This window comes from Podarcis erhardii (genome assembly GCF_964252035.2).
Source record: "Podarcis erhardii genome assembly, chromosome: 15".
In the NCBI taxonomy this organism is placed as follows: Eukaryota; Metazoa; Chordata; class Lepidosauria; order Squamata; family Lacertidae; genus Podarcis; species Podarcis erhardii.
Window position 1 is genome coordinate 27,104,233 of NC_138505.1, and position 18,199 is coordinate 27,122,431.

Sequence of the window (18,199 nt, forward strand, 5' to 3'; positions counted from 1 at the left end):
CAACCTCCCCTCTGCCCTTTTACTGTCTCTCCTGGTTCTGGGAGACAAGGCGGGAAGAGAGTTTGTTGCAGCAGGAGGGGGAGACACTCGTGACTCTTCGCCAGCCTGACTCATCTTTGCCTCTTGCTCTCCCCCCCCCCCAGCCTCCTCTTCTGCCTCTGATTCTGGACTGCTCTCTGTCACAGACTCCTTCAGCTCACTAAGCTCTGACACCTTTTTCCAGTCTGCTCCCTTGGACCACTCCCCGAGCTCTGAGCGTTCTTCCCTCGGTGGCTCCCCACCTGGTGCCTCGCACCACTCCTCTGCAGCCATCCGGTTCATGACACCAAGCTAGACCATTGGTTCAGCTTGCTCAGTGTTCATCTACACGGACGGGCCGTGGCTTTCTGGACAGGAGTCTTTCTCCCAGCCCTACTTAGCAATGCCATTAGGGACTGACCTTGTGCATTCAAAGCAGATGGTCTGCCACTGAGCTGTAGCCTTCCCCAGCCCAGATAGTTTTAGTATCCAGAAGAGCAGACCACAAGTGGCAAATTTGTGTCCCCCCTCTGTCTTCTAGCTGTCTCCCTCACAAAGAGGGTTGCAGGTAAACTGGCGTGGATACACCTGCATGCCCCATCCAGTCAAGGGCTGGAGAGGGGAACAATTTTATCCCTGCCTGTGTTAACATTCTGTCCCTTCTCCCGCTGGGCTTCAGCACAGGGATCCAGCTGCTGTCAGAACAGAAGGGGCTCTCCCCGTCCTGCTTCATCAGCGCCGAGGTGGTCCACTGGCTGGTGAACATGGTGGAAGGGGTGCAGACCCAGGCCATGGCCATTGACATCATGCAGGTGAGAAGAGCGCTCACACATGCCTGTGTGGCTTGCTACCCTGAATCAGCTGCAATTGAGACCTTTGCTTTACCCGGGTGCTAATGGCCATGGAAAGTGCCTCCCTTAGGCAATAGGAAAGGCAAAAGACTTCAGCGATGGGCAGAGGGGTCCCAGGCAGTGTTCAAGAGAGGAAGGCAGAGCCCCCCCGCCATATTTTCAGCTCTTCACTTCTCCCCATAGTGCTGAATGCGTGCATAAACACCCACTCAGGTCATAGGGGAGTGGAATACTAGGTGCAGTTGAGAGGACCCCTACCGGGATGGTGGGTGAGCCTGCCCCCCAGGCCCTGGAGACGACGTGTCCTCCTGCCAGCCCTGGAGACCCTAACCCTGCTTCTGTCTGCAGAAAATGCTGGACGAGCAGCTCATCACCCATGCCTCAGGAGAGGCCCTTCGGACCTTCATCTATGGGTTTTACTTCTACAAGATCATGGAAGACAAGGAGCAGGAGCGAGGTCAGGCTATGTGTGGTGAAAGGCAACTTGCGCCCCTTGTGGAGGCTTGGGTGGGTGTTAGGGTGGGGGGTGGGCTTCCTCAGGGATGCTGGTCTTGCAATGGTAGCACTGGACATCCTGCAAAGCTGACACAACACACCATTTCACAAGGATCTTGCCTCCTTTTCTTCTCTTCCTGCAGTGGGAATCCAGCAGCCAGCCATGTGGCACACAGCCGCCAAGGACGACTTTTCTGCCTTCCAGCGGAAGTGGTTTGAGGTAGCCTTCGTGGCCGAGGAGCTCCTCCACTCTGAGATCCCGGCTTTCCTTCTGCCTTGGCTACCCAGCCGCCCGGCCTCCTACGCCAGCAGGCACAGCTCCTTCAGCCGCAGCTTTGGAGGACGGAGCCAGGCAGCTGCACTGTTAGGTGAGATGGTGGCTGCAGGTGGCCTGGGGAGAGTTGAGCCCTTGCGGCTGTCAGAAACGCCACAAAGTTCATGATGCGTGCATAAGAGGAAGAGAGGGTTTAAACCAGTCACCGTCAAGCAGGCACCTTCCAGATGCTGGTTGGGGGAAGTAGCCCAGAACATCTCAAGGGCAGCAGGATCATTGTAGGGCTGGGTAATCTAAATCTAATTGCAATACAGTGGTACCTTGGGTTAAGAACTTAATTCGTTCTGTACATCTGTTCTTAACTTGAAACTGTTCTTAACCTGAGGTACCACTTTAGCTAATGGAGCCTCCCACTGCCGCCATGAGATTTCTGTTCTCATCCTGAAGCAAAGTTCTTAACCCAAGGTACTATTTCTGGGTTAGCGGAGTCTGTAACCTGAAGCATCTGTAACCCGAGGTACCACTGTATACTGCTTCAACAAGTTTCCAGAGTGGGGCTGAGAAGCTGGAAGTTTAGATGGTCAAATCTATCCTGTGGCCTCACTTTTCAAGACCACCAGCAAATAGAGATAAGAATTAATCTCCGATTTGGGCAGAACGTTAAATGTGACTTAACCGAACTGTTCATCTTGCCACCATATAATATTGGGTGTAGTCCATCTCCAATGTTCTGATTTCCCCCCCCCCCAATAAAAATTGCATTAAAAGGAGGGGGTAGAAATGTATGGTTGGAAGGGTACTTGCAAGGGTCCTCTAGTCCAATTGGCTGCAATGCAGAAATTGCAGCTAAAAAATCGCTGGCAGATGGCCATCCAACCTTCATCTGAAACCCCCAGCGAAGGAGAGCCTACCTTGTTCTGAGGGGTCCAGTCCACTGTTGGCAAAGGCTGGTTAAAACAGCTGCCCCTAAAACCAGCAACTCCCACTGAGCATACATAGGAAGCTGCCTTATGTACAGAATCAGGCCCATTGCGGAGACCCTTCTGTATTGTTTACTCAGAGTTCAGCAAAGGTCCCTTGCGCCTTTCATTAGAAGCTTCCCCCTTGTAGTTCCCCCACTCTTAATGGCTTCCTGCTGTTCTGGTTCCCTGACCCACGGCAGCTGCCACAGTGCCAGAGCAGCGGACGGTGACGCTGGACGTGGACATCAACAACCGCACGGACCGCCTGGAGTGGTGCAGCTGCTACTACCACGGCAATTTCTCCCTCAACGCCGCCTTCGAGATCAAGCTGCACTGGATGGCTGTGACGGCGGCCGTTCTCTTTGAGATGGTGAGAGGGGTTGGGTAGGACTGTTCCTTGCTGAGAACTGGCAATAGAGAGTTGAAGGGTGGGCCTGTTTCTTTGGTGTGAGGAAATAACAGCACTTCTGTAGTTACACCTAGAATTGTGGAGTTATCTAGGTTTCCATTGTCCTGCTGAAGAATTTGGTCGTAAACCACAAGTTTGTGGTGTTGCTGTGCCCTCATATGGGCCCTGGCCAGTGGCTCCTCTAGGCCTTTCTACCTCTCCCCCCCCCCTCTCTTTTCCTCAGTGTGGCTCTGCTCCTTCTCCTTCCAGGTCCAAGGTTGGCATCGCAAAGCCACTTCCTGCGGGTTTCTGCTGGTTCCTGTCCTCGAAGGCCCGTTTGCGCTGCCCAGTTACTTGTACGGAGACCCCCTTCGAGCCCAGCTCTTTATCCCTCTCAACATTAGCTGCCTGGTGAAGGAGGGCACCGAGCACCTCTTTGATGGTAAGGAAGAGAGGGAGGCAGTGGCACCTTGGTGACTCAGGTGAGAGTGGAGTGTCTGCCCTGTCCCTCCGGCACAAAGCCCAGCAGTGTCGCTCTTGGCTCTGCTTGGGTCCTGTGGAATCTGAAGTTGGGTGCATGGGATATTTCAGTCTTGTGGAGCACTCTACCGATAGAGATTCAGCGGGTGCCTTCTGTCCAGCTTTGAAATGCCTGCTGAAAACTCTTCTATTCTGCCAGGCCAATGCTGACAATTAAGAGTGCACACTTCTGCAATGGTTAATTGATGTCTGTTTTAACCTTTTCATGTCTGGTTTTATGCCTTTATTGCTGTAAACTGCTTTGATTTATTTTGTTGACCAGCAGTATACAATTTTTTTTTTTTTACAAATAAATCATAATAATTAAATTTGGAAAGGTGTTGTTTGCACCTGCTGGTGACAGGAGGAGATTCCCTTTGCTCAGTTTCAAAACTCTGCTCACTGTGGTGCTTGGATTTGGGCAAGCATTCCTCATTTTCAGTCTCTCCCTCCTTCCTGCCCTGTCTCAGATTGGCATGGGCGACACTCACTTAAATTATTGTGTGTGTCCTAATTTTCCCAAAATTTCCCTGATAAGTCACTCATAGATTTGTGTAGGCTTCTCCTCCTTCTGGATCCTCCTCCAGTTTTAGTTCCTGCCTTTACCAAAAGTTGATGGGTTTCCTCCTCCTCCTCCTCCTCCTCCTAGTCATCTGGTGTATACTCTGCGGGGGCGTTTTGGAGGTGCTGTATTTTTCCCTCCTCGTTTCCTGGTTTAAAAATCTGAGCCCGTGTCCCTCGTGCACCCAGGACACAGCTCTGGCATGTAGGATCTGAGAGGATGATCTGCCTCCAAATCTGCCTCTTGCTCACCTGACTAGAAGGAATCCTAGGGCAGCAACTCATACAGAGGTGCAACAGGTGCACTCCTCTGAGGGCGGATCATTCTACTGCAACTGGTGTGACTGATGCCATTTCAGTAGAGACAGAATCTCCTTTTGGACTACACCTCCCATCAATCCCCAGCATCATAATGCTGGCTGGAGGTGATGGCAGTAGTCCAAAACTTCTAGAGAACACGAGGTTGGTGAAGACTGGAATTTGGCAGCTTTCAACACTCTTAAGGGGAGGTGGGGCGCTGTAGTCTCCCAAGAGCCACAAATGGATTTCTTGTTCTAGCAATGACCGTGTTAAAGCAGTGTCCACCTCTCCATTTAAGACTTCATGATGAACGTCCTGCCAGGTGGTCATGTCCCTCATTCCACCACCACTACCCCTGCCTGCCTCCCCCTCCCCACACCCAATATGGAGTGATCCAGACTTCTGCTGTGCAATTGCTTCCACTGTTACCATAGTTGCCTCCCTCCCACCCCAAAATATTTCAGACTTAAGGTGCTTTCTGGGAACATGAAAGGAAGGGAACAGCCGGTGGCTTTTCCCTGTCTGGTGATGAGCCAAAAGGCAGGAGGGGCTTCCTCGCCACAAACAAGAGGCAAAGATCCCCAAAAAGGGGAGTGCCCAGTTACGAAAGCTAATCTGCTTCATTTGTCTGTCTCCAACCTGAGTCTTGCCAGCTCTTGGAACTAGAACCTCTAAATATGGCATAGTGGACCAGTGGAGGTTCCATCCTTTTCCTCCCTCCACCCAGTATTAATACTGTCTCCCCTGAGACTAGCAGCAACTCTGGCAGAGAAGGAGAGGGGTCTTTCCTACCCATCCCTGCTGCTTTCTGACATGAGTTCCAGCACTAAGCTATGGCCCTCCCACATGCATGTGTTTTAAGAAAGGAGGGCTGGTGCAACAACCTGACCCTCCTCCCTACACATCCAGACATCTTTAGGTGCAATCTGACCCTATCCTGCTAGCAGGGTTGGAAAGTCACCCAATTGTTCTCTTCCAGGCTTTGAGCCAGAGACCTACTGGGACCGCATGCATCTCCTTCAGGAGGTGATCGCACACAGGTAAGCCTAGAAGAGGGCAGGCTGAGGAGCATCTGTTTAACCCTTGAGCCACAAGAAGGGCAGTCACTTGTTGGGGGGGGGGGTGGAGAGTGATCAGGGATGGGGAAATGAGATCAATAAGGTTTTCTACAGGAGTCTTAGCCAGTGTGGTGCAGTGGTTAAGAGCGGTAGACTCGTAATCTGGTGAACAGGGTTCGCGTCTCTGCTCCTCCACATGCAACTATTCTTCTTCTTTATATAACCTTCTGCAAACAAGCTGCCAGGTTCCTGCTCATGTGCAGAATGCAGTCATTCCTCTTGTCACTTAGGAACATAGGAAGAACCTGCCTTACTCTTTGTCAGAGCACTGTGTCTACCTAATTCAGTACACCGACTGTCAGGAATTCTCTAGGGTTTCAGGCAAGGGGTCTCACCTGGAGGTGCCAAGGGAAAAACCCAGGACCTTCTGCAGACAAAGCAGATTATCTCTACCCCTGACCTACTGCCCTTGCCCTATCCTAGGAGGCTGCCTTGTCCCCCATTGGCCCATCTAGCTAAGCACTGCTCCCACTGAGTGGCAAGACTGGCTCTCCAGGGTTTTAGGAAAGGAGTCATTTCCCAGCCCTACCTGAAGATGCTGCTGGGACCTGAGTTTGGGACCCTTCTGCAGGAAAAGGTACAGCCCTTCCGCGATTCCTTGCTAATTTCCTTCTGCAATGTTTTCTTCTCTCTAGGTTTGGGTTTGTGCAAGATAAATATTCTGCCTCTGCATTCAACTTCCCTTCAGAGAACAAACCCCAGTACATTCATGTCACAGGTGAATACTCTTTTTTTTTTCTCTCCTTCTGGGCTTGTGACCCTCAAGACACAAAGCGTCCTGTCCTTGTATAAAGCCACCAGAACATCCAGCAAAGAAATATGCTGAATGAGGAGATGAGTCAGCAAAAGGCCCCCAGCAAGCGATAACTGCTTTATCATTGAAGGCAAAGCTTTGCAGCAGAGTAGTGGGCTAGGTCAGAGGTGGGCACAGTGCTTTTTTTAAAAAGGAGGTACTCAAGGGTACGCAGTACCAGCACCTCTATTTTTTTTTTTTTTAGTTAAAAAGTGTGACACTTACAGTAACAACTTCATGGTGAGTACCGGCACCTATTTTTCTAGGGAAAAAAGCACTGGGTGGGCAGAAAGACTGGCCAAGGGGAGGGGGTGCCAATCTGATTTGCAAGAGACTAGCAAGGGGTGCAGTTTCTCATACCAAGACTAGGCTTCTGAAATAAAGAATGCTTCAAAGTAGCCAGGATTGGACTTCTGACATCAGTTCAATCCTGGTTCTGAAAACCAGTTCCAAGGCTCAGAATGGGCTCAGAGGTACCCTTTTCTTCCATTCTAGCTGTGTCTTTTGCTTTTGGCTCCAATTGGTCAGGGACTGGTTGGTAAGTGGGCTGTAGAGGAATCCCATAACACCCAAGTGCCTCGGCCAATCGAGTCCCCTACAGCCCGCCTACCAACCAGTCACCAAAGAGTAAGTTGCTAGAGAGGACCCAGGAAGGCAGCTGGCAGGGGCTCTGTCCTTCTCCAGAGGGGAGTGAGCTTAGGGCAAGGTTTGCCTTCCCCTGGGGGCCCCACCCACTGGCTTTCCTTCATCCAATGGCACAAGGTCTTTCTCAAAGTTCTGGCGACAGGCTTGCGTCGCTGCATCTGATTTGCTCCTCAGCTGGAAGGGCCTATAGCAGTGGGGAAGGGAAAAGCAGCCTCAGCCATGTATACCTGAAGGAGTGTCTCTACCACCATCATTCAGCCCAGACAGAATTCCAGCACCGTGGGCCTTCTGGCAGTTCCCTCACTGCAAGAAGTGAAGTTACAGGGAACCAGGTAGAGGGCCTTATTAGTGGTGGCACCCATCCTGTGGAACGCCCTCCCATCAGATGTCAAGGAAATAAGTAACTATATAACCTTTAGAAGACAGCCCTATATAGGGTAGGCAGCCCAGTATAGGGAAGTTGTTTAACCTTTAATGTTTTATTATGCTTTTATATGTCTTGGAAGCCACTCAGAGTAGCTGGGGCTACCCACTCAGATGGGTGGGGTACTACTACTACTACGAATAATAATAATCAACGCAATAAATATTATTAGAGTTCAAGGGTAGCCCAGTGAGGGGTGTGGCTCGGGGGGAGTTCAGAGTGCCTGATAGTGAGGCCTAAAGTTTTTGACTAGCCTTTCTGACTTTAGTAATAAAAAATTTAAAAATGTGATCACCAACCCCCTCCCTCTTTGAGCAAGCTTGTGGCAATAAGGTTGATTGAGCAGAGATGTTTTGCAAGAGCTGTACTGCTAGCTCATGCTGGAGCTGTTTCCAAAAACCTAGTTCCACAGCAAAGCAGGTTTTACAAAGGAGGCAAGCTCTCATTTTAAGAACAGAACTAGCAGGCTTGCTAACTCTGCTGTCAGTTGACCAGGGTCCCAGTATGTATCACACACTGACATGTACCCATCACTAACCTAACTGCAATATGAGATTGTTGCTGCTTTTTTAAAAAAATGTGCTCCTCTTGATTCAGGGACGGTGTTCCTTCAGCTGCCATACTCCAAGCGGAAGTTCTCTGGGCAGCAGCGACGGCGGCGCAACTCCACCAGCTCCACCAACCAGAATGTCTTCTGTGAGGAGCGCATCGGCTATAACTGGGCCTACAACACCATGCTGACCAAAACATGGCGGTCCAGCGCCACAGGGGACGAGAAGTTTGCTGACCGGCTGCTGAAGGACTTCACCGACTTCTGCTGGAACAAGGACAACCGGCTGGTCTCCTTCTGGACAGGCTGTCTGGAGAAGATGCACGCCAGCGCCCCTTGAAGAATCCCCACCAGCCACAGAAGTCAAATGTAGCTGCAGTTAGCTGTCCTGGAAGAGTGGGTGCAAAGAGCATCTTTAGAAATCCTGGGCAGGCTCCTGGGAGCAAGGTCTCAGGATGCCACAAATGGGCGCTTTTCACAGGTGCAAATGGATAAGTCTTACTATGGGAAGGCGACTTCCGCCTGAATGGAGGACAGCCTGATAGACATCAGACAGCAGTGGAAGAAGAGCAGAAGCTTTTTCAGAAAAACGAGCAAAAACTTTTTCATCTTCTGAAAATGCTCATTGGGAGTTTTTTGTGCATATGTAAAATGTTGTACAATATTTATGGAATAAAAACACACTGTTCTCCTCCCATTGTCGGAGTGTTGTATTCATTGGCTCTCGCTGCTTGCATGTGGCTGCTGGCAGGCAGCAAAACAGAGCTGCAGATGGTTGGATCCAGTGACTAGATGATACAGTAGAAGCAGGAAAAGCACATTAAAGGGGAGTGGAAATAGCACCTCTTTAGGAACCTGGGTTTTACTGTTGCCTGGCATGCAAACTCCTCACTTATCTATCTGACGTCATTCATTGGCTAAAAACTGATTCAGGAGCAGCCAGGTTTGTTCATTTCACAGAAATTGCTTAGATGATTACCTACACTTTTTGCTTCATAACTGTTTAGCAGAGCTAGAGACTCTCTTTTTTAAAAATGAGGGCTGGCCACCCCCATTCCAGAGGGAGAGAGAAATCAAAGCATTGGAGAGAAATCAAAGCATTGGACCTGGGCTAAAAATAATACAGTGGCAAAGGTAAAGGGACCTCTGACCATTAGGTCCAGTCGTGACCGATTCTGGGGTTGCGGCGCTCATCTTGTTTTATTGGCCAAGGGAGCCGGCGTACAGCTTCCGGGTCATGTGGCCAGCATGACTAAGCCGCTTCTGGCGAACCAGAGCAGTGCACGGAAACGCCGTTTACCTTCCCGCCGGAGCGGTACCTATTTATCTACTTGCACTTTGACGTGCTTTTGAACTGCTAGGTTGGCAGGAGCTGGGACCGAGCAACGGGAGCTCACCCCGTCATGGGGATTCGAACCGCTGGCCTTCTGATCAGCAAGTCCTAGGCTCTGTGGTTTAACCCACAGTGCCACCCACGTCCCTTACAATACAGTGGTATCTCGGGTTAAGTACTTAATTCGTTCCGGAGGTCCGTTCTTAACCTGAAACTGTTCTTAAAGTGAAGCACCACTTTAGCTAATGGGGCCTCCTGCTGCCGCCGCACCGCCGGAGCACAATTTATGTTCTCATCTTGAAGCAAAGTTCATGACCTGAAGCACTATTTCTGGGTTAGCAGAGTCTGTAACCTGAAGCGTATGTAACCTGAAGCGTATGTAACCCAAGGTACCACTGTAATAGAAAATATCTAAGGATAAGAGCTATTTGACAATGGAGAAGCCTGTCTTAGAAGGTGATGGATGGGTTATTCCTTAGCTGGTGGAGGCATTTAAGTAGAGGCTGGTTGGCCATTTGTCACTGTTGCTGTGGCGGGATCCTGTATTATAAGACCCTGCACTGAGCAAAAAAATTGGATTGGGGACCTTTCCAACATGATTCCATGAAGCTAGATAAGCAAAACTGGAGGAGAGAGTGCATCTCATCTTTCTGCATCAGTGCATGTCCAAAAATTGAGTAGATCCATTTCCTCACATTCCCAAAACTACCTGGGACTGTCAGCAATTATGCATGAGTGATGATGGAGCTGCATTCTCACATCACCGAGCTCAATCCTTGCCTGACTTGTGTTACTCAGCGCTTTCCTTCAAAGTGGGTGGTTGCCATGCTGGGCTGTGTGGCTTCCAAGAAGCTTCTGCTCGGAAAGGTGTGTGCAGAGAGACTGAATTTCTCTCTCTTATTTATTGCTTTTAATAAATCCCTTTTGCCGGGTGGGGAGTTGGTTCACGTTCTAATGAGGTTGAAGGTTTGGAGGGGAGAGCCTTTCTGCAGGTTCCTTCTCCACAGACAAAGTCTTTTCAAAACCACAAAAAGGGCTCCAGCCCCCATGTAGCTTTCAAAATACAGTGGTACCTCGGGTTAAGTACTTAATTCGTTCCGTAGGTCCGTTCTTAACCTGAAACTGTTCTTAACCTGAAGCACCACTTTAGCCAATGGGGCCTCCTGCTGCTGCCGCGCCACCGGAGCCCTATTTCTGTTCTTATCCTGAAGCGAAGTTCTTAACCTGAAGCACTATTTCTGGGTTAGCAGAGTGTGTAACCTGAAGCATATGTAACCTGAAGCGTATGTAACCCGAGGTACCACTGTACAACCAGGCTCCTCAGATGTGGTTTGCTCTCCAATTGATGATGATTACACTTATAGCTCACCTTTTCCTTCAAGCAGCTCAGGGTGGTAGACATGGTTCTCCAACTTCCCATTTAACCTCAAAACCCTGGGAGGTAAGCTAGGCTAAGAGTGAATGTCTGGCCCAAGATCAAACACTGAGCTACATGGCCGAGTGGGGATTCGAACCCTTGTCTCCCAGGTCACCAACTAGCTTTGTCTGTTGACATCTGCTTTATATACCATTAGACTGCAGAAAACCACAAAGTGGTACCATGCACATACAGGAAACACTGGGCTGCATGGGATGTGTTGGCAATGCCCCCTCCCACTCATTATATATATATTATTATATATTGCTCTTGTGATAGGAATTTTATGGTCTTAGATATATGGCAACGTTCATAACCACACGTACATAGATCAGCACAGGAAAGCCAACCTGGAACCATTTTGATTCCTAAACTGAGCAAACCTGGAACCATTTTGATTCCTAAACTGAGCAAATGTTTCTCTGCATGGTCAAAATGGAAAAGCCTCCCCATTGTCTCTTCCTTCACAAATCCTGTCTTAATCTGTGTTTGAATAAGGGTGTGAGCCTTATCATTACAAGACTGCCCAGGCTCCCCAAGAAATCCAATCAAGTAACCTGCCAGACAGGAAATAAAGCGACAGGAGAAAACAACATGCAAATGTTCTGTTTTAGACCGCCTTATCTGAGGGGTGGTCTTAGGTTACACCCCTTCTGTGATGAATGCATAATATTTCTGGGGGTGGTCTTGATCTACAGGGTGACAATTTCAATAGTCTTTATAAGGCCTTGCAGGCCATTGTTCTGGGTCCTCTTCCTCTCCTGTGAGGGGAGCATCCTGTTGCAACAGATCAATAAAGATCAAGCTTACTAGCTGCTTTGCTTCTCAATATTATCTGGTTGGCCTCTGTTATTTTCTCCTACCAATAGGGAACCTATGTAAGGACTCTATATGGGCTCTTGGGTACCCCATAAGGGAAAAGGACAAATTTTTATTTACAACAGTGGGGGGAAGTCAGATAAATAACTTCATTGTTGTGGCTTAAGTGGGGCAGTCCACTGATCATGGGGATACACAGTATAGGGAATCCCCATTTGTTTTGCAGCTCAGGGAGGTATATAAGCAGCTGCAGTAGGAGAAGAGGAAAGAGTATGAATAACAGCTGTGAGTGGAGAAGGCCTTTTTCCCAACCCTTTGAAACACCTGGGAAACTCCACAAACATGCTGCAGCTGGAACTGGGGGCAGCTGAATGGGACACAGCTGTGGGACGCCTGAGAAAATACCATCCACCTGGGCGGGGTAGGGGGTGGGCTGCCTATAAAATGGCGAGTCTTGCATGAGAGTTGCTAGAGGTTGGCTTTTTCCAGGCACAGCAACTCTTGTGGAGCTTCTGTAGGTGAGTTGAGAGTTTTCTGGACCCTGTGTGAGATCCCAGAGGCTGAGTGGGTGGGTAGATCAGCAGGAAAATGGATATTGTCTCATATGCATTAGTAACTTTGTACTGCGTCTGAAGAGTTGTGCATGCACACGAAAGCTTACACCCAGAACAAACTTAGTTGGTCTCTAAGGTGCTACTGGATAATTTTCTAATTTATTTATTCCGACTGCGTCAGACCAACAGGGCTACCTACCTGAATTTGTACTGCGTGTAACTGTATTTTTGCAATGTTTTTGTTTAAGCCATCTGTTGTTGCTTCATCATTATTTTTTGTACACCGCTTATATTTTTTAAAGATATTACAGAAACGAAAAAATCAATCGGCATAGATTTTTGGAGCTGAGACTTTTGTAGCAAATACAGTGGTACCTCGGGTTAAGTACTTAATTCGTTCCGGAGGTCCGTTCTTAACCTGAAACTGTTCTTAACCTGAAGCACCACTTAACTAATGGGGCCTCCTGCTGTCGCTGCACCGCCGGAGCACGATTTCTGTTCTCATCCTGCAGCAAAGTTCTTAACCCGAAGTACTATTTTTGGGTTAGCGGAGTGTGTAACCTGAAGCGTATGTAACCTGAGGTACCACTGTAAAGAACTGGGAACAAGTCAGCACCTTTAGGACCTTCTACTGCCCCCTAAGCTGTACCTCTAGGAGAACCCCCCACCTCAAAGCCGTCGCCTGCCCCCCCCCCACCTTGCCACGTGCGCTCCGACCCCCCCCCACCTTTGCAATTGCAAACAGGCTGAGCGATCCCACCCACGTTTTTGGGTCCTGCCTTGGGGCGGGGCTGATCCTGCATCTTTCTCGGCGTGTGGGGGGGGGGGGAGTGAGGCCGGTGCGCCCCAGGGCGCCTTCCTGTTGCAGGGGGGGGGGGCTGCTACCAAGAAGAGAAACGGGTGCTGCTGCTGAGTTGCCCAGGAACGGGTCATTTGTGTTTACTGAATTTATACCCCAACTTTTCCCTCCAAGGGGTCCGGAGTGGCAAGCCTGATTCTCTCAGTCCCTGGTTCATCATCACCACAAGAGTAAACTGTCTAAGAGGTCATGATTGAGGTGTGATTTTAAATGAAAACCTAATTTTTCCCCTAGTTGGGAGCCTGCAATTTGCAAGTTAGAGAGCTGGCTAGAGACCCCAGACTCTAGTCTAGAAAATCCTTTTAGCCATGGTAATAGTAACTTTTCCTCCAGGGAGTTGTCTAATTTCTCACACCTGAGAAAGTTTTGTCTCTCCGCTCCCTAATTTCCTGATTGTGCTAGTATAAAACAAACCACCTTTGTGCTGTTCCTTCCTACCAAATAATTTGTCAGAAGCTGAGATTTGAACCCAAGGCCAGAATTCTATTACTCGCTGGTGCCTGTGCTTTTGTTCCTGTCTGCCCTTCCCAGTGTTGATATAAAATAAAAAGGGACCCAAACAAACCACATTTTAAAAACAGTTTCAAGGGCCGCGCTTCGTTCAGATAATTCTGTTGGCAATTTCCATCTTCAGAGCCACAGTCTAATTTACTAGATAGTCCATTTTAGTTAAAATGGTTAAAAAAAACCTAGGAGTTCAAGCATGGTGTGAAGAAAGCAAATAGAAATAAGCTTTTCTCCCAGTGCAAGAACTTAGAATCATCTCTTATCTTTCTCTCTTTGCACACATACACACACACAGAGAGAACGAGAACCAGTTATGGCACTAGGACCTGGGAGACATGGGTTTAAATCCCCACTCTGCCATGAAACTCACTGGTTAACCTTGGGGCAGTCATTCTCAGCCCTGATGTACCTACCTCACAGGGTTGTTGCAGAGATTAATGGTTCCTTGTTCCCCACAGAAGAGGCCACACGTGGACCAAAAAGGTGAAGTGGTTCACAGCCCTGCTGAAGAGGAACCCAGAGCCATGAAGCAGGAAAGCTTTTCAAGCTCTCCAGCAATCCCCTTGGGGCCTGGCAAGATTGGCAGGTACTTGGGGGGGGGGGTTCCCTCCTCACAGCATCTACATCCCTGCGAGAATCAGCTTTTAATGTTTAATAGGTTATTGTATTTTAGTGTTCTGTTGGAAGCCGCCCAGAGTGGCTGGGGAAACCCACCCAGATGTGCGGGGTGTAAATTATTATTATTATTATTATTATTATTATTATTATTATTATTATTATTATTATGCCAACTTCTGGAGGCAGGAATAAGACTCAACTTTTTTTTTTTTGCAGAGAATACAGCTGGGGAACTGGTAATTGCCTAGCCTAAGCCAAAGAGAGGGTGCACTCCTAAGCTTCTGAGAATGTTTTTGGTTTCTTTTTACTTTGTAAGATTGATATACCACTTAATGATTAAAAAAAACTGGTTTACAAAGAGAATAAGACACTAAAATTATCAATAAAAGCAACTCTTTAAAAGCAACATTCAAAAGATGTGCTACTGAGGTGTCTTTATATACAGTACTGTGTTTTTTGGTTCATATACCACCTTACAGATATTTTATATGGAAGTTTGGTTTATAAGTATTCAGACAACCAGATAACCGTGTGTGGGTGTGGATTTCTTCAATGCAGGTTGTGCCAGGATGCCTCCAGGTACGTCAGGTCAGAGACAGTCAGTGAGCAGGACTTGGAGAAAGATGTCCTGGTGCTTAGATACAAGGAGTGATGGTGGCCCTGGTCAACTCGCCTTTCCTGCAGCAGGTAATGAGAAAGGAGCTTGATGGAAGAATGTGGGATTCCTCATGGAGCAGCTGCAGATCCATGAACCTGTAGCCTCAGAGGAGCAACTGCGTCAGGTTCCTGCCCTGCACCATTGAGGCAGTGGCACCACCTGAAGTCATACTGATTGGACTTGAGCACCAGGAAACGGAGGGTGCTTCCAAACAGATGCTTATTATGGGTGGGTGTTCCTCTCACACACACATTTTTCACACAACGTAAGCAACAAAAAAGCCAACTCGTATTACACCCTCCCCCCAAAATAATAATCCAGATTTACCCTTTCCAGGGGAAATCCAAACAGTTAACAAAACATGTTGACTAGTCACCCGATCATAGAGTTGGAAGGGATTCCCAAAGATCCTCTAGCCCAACCCCTCACAATGAACCACAGCTAATATTTCCCCTCCCCTCCTCAGTTCTTCTATCCCTGTGCTTGGCCAACCTCAATGCTGCCCCTGTCCTGCTCAGAGAATAGCCCTGCCTTGGCACAACAGCAGGTAAGGACTAGTTTCTTCTTATTTCATAATAATAATTTTTTTTGCCAAAGAGCACAAGGTGATGTACATCGTTCTCCCATTTTATCCCCACACCAAGGCAGGTTAGGCTAAAAGACGCATTAACTGGCCCCATGATATGGTAGGTTTTCTAGCTTATAGAATGGCTGTGGCCGGGGGTGGAGGGGGAGGCTTTTCAGCCCAAGGGCCACATTCCTCTTAGCGTAACTTTCCGGGGGCCAAATGTAGGGGGAGGAAAGAATGCAAACGTTACTTTTCTACTAGCTTAGACACAGGCACACCTTTCTCCAGCTTTGGATCCCAAGATCTGAAGATGAAGGGCGCTGTGCAAATGTAATAAAAAATAAAAATAAAATCCAGGCACGCAAGAGTCCACGGTCAGCTCCCAGCCAGGCAAAAGCACCCAAGGGGTGAAGCAAGGCTGGGATTGAACTTGGAATCTTGCACCTGGGTCTGGCTGGCAGTTTGTGGGGTCCTAGCAAAAAAAAATCAACCACCCCAAAGCTGATCCAACAAGCCTGAAGCTTGCCCCGCCCTGCTGGACTGGCGCAACTCATCTTCTGCAGTGTGTTGGGTGGGAGGAAGGAGGCTTGCGCCACTCAGCCGGGTGGTGGGGGTGCTGCTCCTTCTCGAAAGGGCTGTCTGTCCATGTTCTACCTGATGGCACTCTTCTTCTTCGTCTTGGAATGTGGCCCTCTCAGCGGCCATTAGCAGAGCAGGAATGCTTTTAAGGACATCAATAATGAATGTGCTACCTCTGGGCACTCTGGGCTGCTGCTGCTGCTGCTTTAGTGTGGCTCTGGCATCTTTTTGCCACGTTGGCTGGTGGAAAACGAGGAAAGTTGGCTGCGCTGGGTAGCTTAGGGCAATTGCCTCCCACCCTGGGGGCTCGCAGGAAGGGCCACACCCTATGTTTGGATCACGAAGAACAGGCAGGTAGGTGGCAGGGGAGCCTGCCGTCAGTGCCATGGTTCCTTGGGGTAACAGCAGCACCGAGGATGGCACGTGGCACGCAGCCCAGGTGAATCTGGTGGATCACACAGATCCAGCCCCTCCAGGGGTTCAGAGCCCACCAGCTTCACAAGGCGGTTGCCATCTTGCAAAGTGGCCTGTAAGTCAAGCAACAAGGGGCGACATTTCTCGAGTTATAAAAGAACAAGCTTGAGGCTGTTGTGAGTGCTAAGCTACAGGCCTGCTGTACAATCGTGGGGACGAGTTATCTGTGGAAGGGGTGCCCCTAAGATAGCATAGGAAATGAGAAAATGGGGAGCAGATTTAATCACGCAGGGTGTCGTTTAAACTCTGGAATTTGGTCCTTTTAACATGCTTGCATACTTACCTTCCCCATTTTCTCATCCGTTTTCTCTAGGAATGGAAAAGAAAAGGGCGACGATGGAGGGGAGATATTGCTTTTTAATAAGCCTTCCACTGATCCCTTCCTGCCTATCCTTGTGTTGGATCCAAAATGTACTATGTCCTGCAGTTGCGAAGACCCACATTCTCCATCCATTGCATCTGTGGAAAACAGTCCCAGGGAACTCTTTTCAGGTGGTTCATAGTCTAAACAGAACCACTTTCGACATTGGGGTCTGCTAAGGGCTCCAAGATTTCTTGTAACTATTTTGCAAAGCTTGTTTGCAGAGGAAGGCTTCGACCGTTTGATAAGCTGTCAAGTTTCAGCGCTCATTGATGGGCATCTGCTCAGCTGCCTTCAGAGGTTCCACCTGGACAGAGGTGTATTCCAAGCCTCACAGGAGGAGAACAAGACCAACATACATGCCTTGCCTTAAAGAATATTGGGAACTGTAGGTTCCCTATTGTAGCTGTGAGGGTAAACTACAGTTCCCATGATTCCCTGGGGGAAATAATGTGATTTCAGTGTGTGGTGTGCCCAGCAGCTAGCACGCCCCAAGCCACTCTGCTCTCTTTCCTGTTGTGGAACTTCTGCTGTGAGCTGAAATAATGGAAATGGTGTCTCTTTGGAGGCAAGAGAGAGGGTGGAGCATTTGCCACATGCCAGAGACCATAGAAATGTAAGATTGTTATATGGCCTTTGCAGTAATTTTATCAAATTGTTTACTTTTAAAGCAGAATTCCAGATCACAAGGTCCATTGAGGGTTTTATTTGCTTAACTCAAATGTGAGGCCCTCCAGATGTTCTGGGCTACATCTTCGATCATCCTGGATCGCTGGCCTTGCTTGGTTTGAGCTGATGGGACACCAACATCTGGAGGGCCAGCAGTTTCATCTTTACTGTTTCTCTTTTAATCTTTTTTTTTTTTTTTTGTAATTTTCAGTTATATACATTTCAATAGCTTTACAGTCATTTAAATGTTTCAAGATTCGACTTCCTTCCTCGTCTTTCTGTGGTCCCTCTGGTAATTTTCACCATCTTAAATGTTTCTCAATGGGATATTTGCCTCCTGCATGGACCTTCTGTTATAAAAGAATAATTACGAATAAAATTTCTTTGAAAATCGCTGCCTGTCTTTGCATGGGTGGTATTGTGGTTGCTGTTGTTGGTTGAGATCTGAGCCTGGGTGTCTTTTGCACCAAGCGCTGGATTTTTTTGCCCTTTCCCTTCCCTTAATTTTTTAAAACTTTGCTAGGACTAGGCTTGGATGCCTTGTAAAATATATTGCTGATGAGACACACACACACACCTTAATTTGCCCAGAGATGCCTACACATAGAAATTAGTCAATGCAATTTTTTATGTGAAGGTGTTTTTTTATAATTGCCCTCCTTTCGAACCTATAATTGGAGACACAGAGAGACTTCATGCAAATTGTCTTAAGGACATATGTATCAGGGAAAACATGAATGGAACAGTATTCAACCCACTTAAAAATTTTTTGGGGGGGTGTCATTTTAATGGAAACCTAATTCTCATTCCCCCCAAAACAGAGGTCCTTTGAAATTTGTACTCTGGATTTAGGTCTCCAACAACAGTGTGTATGAAAGGTATATG

At 48.3% G+C, this 18,199-nt stretch overlaps 2 protein-coding genes across 11 annotated transcripts in view; both read left to right on the forward strand.

The window, feature by feature from the left end:
• Positions 1-18,199, forward strand: part of DEPDC5 (DEP domain containing 5, GATOR1 subcomplex subunit) — a 186,270-nt gene that overhangs the window by 46,166 nt on the left and 121,905 nt on the right. For 6 of the 8 annotated variants that reach the window (XM_081842735.1, XM_081842740.1, XM_081842739.1 and 3 more), the window contains 8 exons: positions 698-830; positions 1,218-1,326; positions 1,508-1,732; positions 2,801-2,970; positions 3,259-3,430; positions 5,348-5,408; positions 6,122-6,204; positions 7,946-8,595. The exons of 1 other annotated variant lie outside the window; for it this stretch is intronic. In XM_081842735.1, coding sequence (XP_081698861.1) covers positions 698-830; positions 1,218-1,326; positions 1,508-1,732; positions 2,801-2,970; positions 3,259-3,430; positions 5,348-5,408; positions 6,122-6,204; positions 7,946-8,238 — 1,246 coding nt within the window. In that variant the 3' untranslated portion in view covers positions 8,239-8,595. Of the gene's footprint in view, positions 1-697; positions 831-1,217; positions 1,327-1,507; positions 1,733-2,734; positions 2,764-2,800; positions 2,971-3,258; positions 3,431-5,347; positions 5,409-6,121; positions 6,205-7,945; positions 8,596-18,199 lie in introns of those variants that run through there. One more of the 8 variants, XM_081842741.1, reaches the window with a different exon arrangement.
• On the forward strand, positions 9,352-17,709 carry LOC309330644 (uncharacterized protein). 3 transcript variants are annotated; one of them, XM_081842362.1, is made up of 5 exons: positions 9,352-10,098; positions 13,846-13,973; positions 14,564-14,692; positions 15,130-15,210; positions 16,598-17,709. In XM_081842362.1, exons 1-3 carry the CDS (start codon positions 9,970-9,972, stop codon positions 14,655-14,657), a joined length of 351 nt encoding a protein of 116 aa, XP_081698488.1. In that variant the 5' UTR covers positions 9,352-9,969; the 3' UTR covers positions 14,658-14,692; positions 15,130-15,210; positions 16,598-17,709. The 3 variants fall into 3 exon arrangements, 1 of the variants encoding a protein (XP_081698488.1); XR_014151526.1 differs by lacking the exons at positions 9,352-10,098; positions 14,564-14,692 and adding an exon at positions 11,899-11,985 and having other exon boundaries at positions 13,849-13,973; XR_014151527.1 differs by lacking the exons at positions 9,352-10,098; positions 14,564-14,692 and adding an exon at positions 11,900-11,985.

Bases quoted from the DNA above. Each gene is read 5' to 3' on its own strand.
- LOC309330644 (XM_081842362.1), top strand. From the start codon at position 9,970: ATGATGGAGCTGCATTCTCACATCACCGAGCTCAATCCTTGCCTGACT. The intron at 10,099-13,845 runs GTGTGTGCAGAG...TGTTCCCCACAG, and splicing joins AGAAGCTTCTGCTCGGAAAG to AAGAGGCCACACGTGGACCA. The intron at 13,974-14,563 runs GTACTTGGGGGG...TCTTCAATGCAG, and splicing joins GGGCCTGGCAAGATTGGCAG to GTTGTGCCAGGATGCCTCCA.